At 34.6% G+C, this 6,954-nt stretch overlaps 1 protein-coding gene across 1 annotated transcript in view; it reads right to left on the bottom strand.

Moving 5' to 3' along the window:
• Positions 1–1,981: 1,981 nt before the first annotated feature.
• Positions 1,982–6,954, bottom strand: part of LOC102879744 (olfactory receptor 3A3) — a 21,206-nt gene continuing 16,233 nt past the window's right edge. Inside the window, exon 3 of the mRNA XM_015588423.1 lies at positions 1,982–2,941. Coding sequence (XP_015443909.1) covers positions 1,982–2,941 — 960 coding nt within the window. The remainder of the gene's footprint in view (positions 2,942–6,954) is intronic.

Genomic DNA, 6,954 nt, shown 5'->3' with positions numbered 1-6,954 from the left:
TGGTCTGGAACCAAATCTGCAACATACCTAAAGTATGCCTGTTTTGACGACCTCATATTGTCATAACAAAATACCACGGACTAGATGGCTTAAACAACAGAAATTTATTTTCTCACAGTTCTGGAGACTCGAAATCTAAGATCAAGATTCCTACAGTGTTGGTCTCTGGTGAGGCCTCCTCCTTGGGTTACAGACAGCCAACTTCTTACTGTGTCCTCATGGCCTTTCCTCTTCGTGTGTGAAGAGAGAAAGAGGGAGCACTCTGTGTCTGTTCCTCTCCTTATACCAGTCCTATTAGATTAGGGGCTCACCCTTATGGCTTCATTTAACCTTAATCACTTCTTTAAAGTCCCTATCTCCAAATACAGTTGCATTAGGGATCAGGATTTCTGTGCTTGCTTCGGCAGCACAGATACTAACAATTGGAACAATACAAGCATTAGGATCTCAACATATGAATTGAGCGGGGATACAATTTGGCCCATAACATACCTCAAACAAAACATTTTCAAAACTTTAAACCTTTGCCCATATAGTAACCAAAATCATATCTCAATATTGGTTTACTTTCTTTTGATTTCTAATGTGGCTTAATAACAATTCGTATGACATTTGGCCAGTGGCATCTCTCCTTCTGAGAACTGTCCATTTATATCAGAGATGTGACTGGAGGAAAAAATGTAAAATTAAAAGTCAGAAAAACCAGAGTGAAACCAAAGACTACATAAGGAACAGGATGAAATTACTTGGATTACTCAAGTCAGAAGGAAAATCTGGTCACCACCTTGCTTTTTACAAAAAAAATAAATTTCCAAAAGAATAAAAGCTTAAATGGGAAAAAATAAAAGCATACAATTAAGTAGAAAATACAAAACCATAGAAATAAAAGGAAAAACTACTGATAAAGAAATGTATGCATCATACAAAACCCAGAAGCCATGCATGAATAAAAATCGAGTTTTAATACAAAGAAATGTTAAGTGTATTTATAGCGGAAAACACAATAAAAGCATCAAATTGGGAATCAATTGGGAAACTTATTTATAAATCAAATAATAAACAAAGCAGGATATAAAATCCAGAAACCAAAAAAATAAAATCAATGTGTAATTACACAAAAATGTTAAATTCTATTACAGAATAAAACATCATAAATAAAATGAAAAGACAAGCACATTAGGAAAAAATTAGTAACCTAAATAGTAAACTAAAGCTAGTATTTATAAAATGAAAATACTTTTAGAAATCAATACGTGAAAGACAATCCAGTAGAAAATTATACAAACGACAGCAACGTGGAATTGATGGAATAAGAATTATAAACAGCCAATTTGGGTGTGATGTGATCTTATTTATCTCAAAAATATAAATGCAAGTTAATATATCCTAGAAAAAAATCGGGAAGAAAACACATAAAACTGTTCATAGTGGTTAGTGCAGAGACTCCGATTATGAGAAGCTTTTACTTTCTAACAAGACACCTTTGTATAAAGCATGAATGATTTTACAATAAACATATCATAGTTGAAAAAATTAATAATATTTAAGCATCCAGAACTTTAAATACATTCTAATTCCAAATGTGTTTCCCTGTTTTAAAAATGCATGCACACACATTTGTAGCTCAAAAAGAAACCTGAAGAGAACCATCAAAATGTTCACAGTGGTTCTCTCTGGGTGGTAAGATTGTGGAGGGTATTTCTTCATTATTTTATGTTTTTGTAACTGCACAACTTATTCAGTGACCATGTTTTACTTCCATAAATGGAAAATAATGTTTTAGAACAAAAAATATGCAACAGAAATATTTGATCTTTGCTGGAATGGGGGAAAACTTGGCACACAAAATAGGATTCACCAAATAGACCATCTACGTTAAATTTCAAACTCCTGTGTGATTGGATTTAACCCCCAAAGCATTAAGCATGTGCCACCCTCACTGTGGAGAAGGTGCATAGCCTTAATTTGATGTGACTAGTGCTTAGGAGTCACTTTCTTTCCCAAGGGCCTTGAACAAAGCCCTCTTTACATCTTTGTTTCGCATACTGTAGATGATGGGGTTGAGCATGGGAGTGAGGACCACATACAGCACAGAGAGCACCCGGTCTCGCAAGCCGGAGTATGCGGAACTGGGAAGAATGTAGCAGAGGACTGAAGTGATATAGAAAATACAGACCATAGTGATATGAGCGCCACAGGTGGAAAAGGCTTTTCTTCGGCCCTCGGCAGAGCGAATCCTAAGAACAGCAGCTACAACGTGTATATAGGAGATCACAACCAGGGTGCAGGGTGCAAGAGCCACCAGAAAACTGAAGAAGAATAGTGCAAGTTCATTTGCTTGTGTACTGGAGCAAGAGAGTTTGAGAAGTGGAGGGAGGTCACAGAAGAAGTGGGTGATGAGGCGAGGCCTGCAGAACTTGAGTAGAGCAGCAAGGATTGTGTGGGTGAGTGAATTGGCCAAGGCAAGAAGGCAGGAGATTACAGCTAGTCCTGTCCGGGTTCTTTGGCCCATGAGGACTAGGTAGTGGAGTGGCTGGCAGATGGCTGCATAGCGGTCATAGGACATGGCTGTGAGCAGAAAGCACTCCCAGGGCGCCAGGAAGTGGAGAAAGAATATCTGGGTTAGACAAGCACGATAGGACATTGTCCGCACTGGTGCCAGCAAATGCACTAGCACCTGGGGCACCGTATTGGAGATATAGGCAGTGTCCAGCAGTGAAAGGTTGGCTAAGAAGAAGTACATGGGAGTGTGGAGTCGGGAGTCTATTACAATAAGGCAGAAAATGCCCAGGTTCCCAACCACAGCCACTATGTAGACCAGCAGAAAGGTGGCAAAGAGCAAGGGCTTCAACTCCTCTGTGTCAGTCAATCCTTCCAGAAGAAACTGGGACACTAAGGTCTCATTCTCCAGCTGTATGGAACCACACACAGAAACTTGCACCTGTCAGCAGAGTCCAGCTCAGAGTCAGATGAGGGTCTCAGTTTGGAGTTCCAACTTACAAAAGGGAGTGGGAGTGAGGGAAGGTCTAGAGACAGAGAAGACAGATTTCAAGCTTAAAGTAATAAGACTCAGAATTGGAGAAATGAGGTCAGGCCGAAGAGGCCAGTGGTAAGGTAGAGGCCAGGGAATGGGAATGGTAAGCCCATCAGGCCCCACACAATAGGAAGTGCACAGACCTTGAAGTCACAGTGCATGTACCTCCTGTAAGGACATCAAAGTCAATCCATCAGAAACTCCCTGAACAAGTGATCCTGGACTTCGTGATTATCTGAAATGGCCTCATTATTTCACCATCACCAACCCAGCAGAATCCCAATTTAGGACCAGCGATAAGATATCAATCGGGTCCCTCCTTCTCTGAACCTTTCAGTGCCTCCCATCTCATTCAAAGTCAAAGCCGAAGTCCTCCTCACAGCCTACCAGGCTTTCTGTGATACGCCCTCCCCTCTCCTCTCTGATCATCAGGCAAGAGGTCTGTCAGCTTCTTGCCCCATATTGCATCTTCCGACTTACAGCAACAAATATCTTTATCTATTTAATGCCTTCGTGGAAGAGGGCTCTGCCCTCCTATGTAAGGCTAATCTCTCTACTGCTCTCTTGTTTTCGATCCTTGGAAATTCCTTTACATGTGTATGCACTAAATGACACTGAACTATTCACTTTAAAATTGTTTACTTTACATTATGTCAATTTTACCTCAATAAAAAAAAAGCAAGATAAAAATGTTTTCAGATATATAAAAATGGAGATAATTTGTTGTCAGCAGAAAACCTGCACTGTAAGAAATGTTAAAGACATTTATCCACAACGAAGGATGATACCAGATGGAAACTTGGATCTACATGAAGGAAGGAAGTGTCCAAGAAATGGAAAATATGTATATAAATATAAAATAATTTTTCTCATTTTAAAATTTCTTTAAATCACAGCAATCTGTTTAAAGCAAAAATATTAATAATATACTGTGGGGTTTATAAATTCTATAGAAATAAAATGTATGACAACAATAGTACAAAGGATATGAATGGGTAATGAAAATATATTGTTATAATGCTATTATATTATAAGTGAAATGATTTTAAATTACTTATATATTATTATATGTTATACATTACATATTATATATTAGAAACTCTAGATCTAATATATATGTGTATGTATATATATATATACATAAAATAGAATTCTAAAAATTACTCAATCTAAAAGAAGTCATGAAAAGATGGAAAGAGGAACAAAGAACACATGGGAGAAATATAAATAGCAGGATGGTAGATTTAAATTCAACCATATCACTGATTATATTCATTGTAAATGATCTAAATGCTCAATTAAAAAGCAGAAATTGTCAGACTGGATAAAAAGGCAAAACAAAACTATATACTAAGCATAAGAAATCCACTTTAAAAATAAAGACGTAGATATGAAAATGTAAAAAGATGGATAAAGATATGCCATGCAAACTATAATCTTAAGAAATTTTGAGTGGCTATATTAATAGAAGGCCGAGAAGACTTCAGAACAAGGAATATGATGGGACAGAGAATATTTGATAATGATAAAGGGGTCAATTCATGAAGAAAACATAATAACTTTAAATATATATGTATTACAAATAATAGAGTTTCAAAAAACATGAAACAAAACACAGAAAAGAAAGGAGAAATACAGAAATCCATAATCAGAGGTAAATATTTTAACATTCTTCATTTAGTAATTGATAGAACAATATTGCAGAACATCGGACATAGAAGAGCAAATTAAAATCTAACTATGTAATAAGAAATAATGACGATAGGAGCAGAAATGAAAAGAAATTTAAAATGGACAAATGATAGAGAAAAATCTATGAAACTGAAAGCTTTCATAGATTGCATGGCATATCTTTATCCATCTTTTTACATTTTCATATCTACGTCTTTATTTTTAAAGTGGATTTCTTATGCTTAGTATATAGTTTTGTTTTGCCTTTTTATCCAGTCTGACAATTTCTGCTTTTTCCCTGGTTATACTTTTTATAAAACTTATAAAAAGTATAACCAGGGAATATTAGGAGCAATATTTATGAACAAATTTGCCAACTTAGATGAAATGGACAAACTCCTTGAATGAACCAAATTACTAAAACTAACTCATGAAGTAGAAAATTTGAATATCCCTAAATCTATGAAAGAAATGGAACAGAAAACTTCAGGCTCACATGAGTTTTTTAGTGAATACTATCAAATACATAAAGGAGAAATATTACCAGTCCTATACAGATTCTTTCAGAAAGTACAGGAGGAGAAACACTTTGTGAATCATTTCATGAAGCCAGCAATACCAAAACCAGATGAAGATATTGTAAGAAAAGAAAACCATAGACCAATATCCTTTGTGAAGTTACACAGGAAAAAATTAATGAAATATTAGCAAATTTAATCCAGCACTATATAAAGAGGATGATATATCATGACTAAGTGAGATTTATCCAATAATAAAAGATTGGTTTTACATTAAAAAGTGAATCAGTGTCATTCATCATATTAATAAAATAAAGGAAAAAATATGATCATTTTTAATAGATGCAGAAAAAGCATTTGGCAACATTCAACAACCATTCATGATAAAAAAACTCTCAGAAAATTATGACTAGAAGGAAACTTTCTTAATCTGATAAACGAAATCTATAAAAATCCTATAGCTAACGTGATAGTTAACAGTAAAAGAATTCTGTTCAATCTTGTCTTGGAAATCCTAGGCAGTGCACTATGAAAGAAAGAGAAATAAAAGACATACAAATTGGAAAAAAATGAAATAGAATTATCTTTATTTAGAGATGACATGTTTGTATGTGTAGAAAATCCTATCTTCAAAAAAGAAAAGTGAAATTTTAAAAATCACTATCATTTATCTCAAAACATGAAATACCTAGTGATACATTTAATAAAATATGTCCAAAACCTTTATAGTAACAACCGAAAACTGTTGATTAAAAAAATTAAAGAAAACCTACATAAATGGAGAAATATGTCATGTTCATGGATTGGAAGACCCAGTATTCTTAAGATGTACATTCTCACCACACTATTCTATAAATTCATTGCAAGCTCAATAAGAATCCTTATTTTTACAAAAATTGACAAACTGACTCCAAAATTTATATGGAAATGCAAAGAACCTAGAATAGGAAAATCAAACTTGAAAAGGAAGAATAAAATTGAAAGATATAAGGGTGACTAAAAGAGAATAATAGACAAAATGGAAAGCTCATATGTTGCTGGTAGGAATGTAAATTGGTACAACCATATTGAAAACCAGTTCTTCAGTTTCTTAGAAAGTTAAACTTAAACTTGCCATATGACCCAGCAATCCCATTTCTGCTATTTACCCAAGATAATTAAAACCATATGTTCACACAAAGACTTGTACATAAATTTTCATATCAACTTTATTAATAATAAACCAAATTTGGAAACAACCCAAATGTCCATCACCAGGTGAATGGTTAAACCAATTATGGCAGATCTGTGCAATGTAATACCACCCAGCAATAAAGAAGAATGAACCACTGAAACATCCAACAACTTGGATGAATCTCAAAATAATTATGCTAGGTAAAAGAAGGTGGACTCAGAAGAGTACATGCTGTATGATTCTGTTCAAATTTAATTCTAAAAAAGGCAAATCTAATCTATTCATTGTTTGGGGGCAGAATATAGAGGAGGGAATTGACTGTCAAGAGGCGCAAGGGGAATTGTGAGAGCGAGGGAAATGTTCTATTTCTTCATGTTGAATTTGTTGTGTATACCTTTGTTGTAACTCATAGAACTGTATACTTAAAATGTGTGCACTTTTCCATATGTACATTTTGCCTCAACTAAGTTGAGCAAAAACAAAAAAGAGAAGGGATGAACAAAAAAATGGTAGCATTAAATCCAACCATATCAGTAATTATATTAAATGTAAATTTG

This window comes from Pteropus alecto, unplaced genomic scaffold (genome assembly GCF_000325575.1).
Source record: "Pteropus alecto unplaced genomic scaffold, ASM32557v1 scaffold584, whole genome shotgun sequence".
NCBI lineage: Eukaryota > Metazoa > Chordata > Mammalia > Chiroptera > Pteropodidae > Pteropus > Pteropus alecto.
The sequence above is the reverse complement of the archived record's forward strand: the minus strand, read 5'-3'. Positions and strand labels throughout refer to the sequence as shown.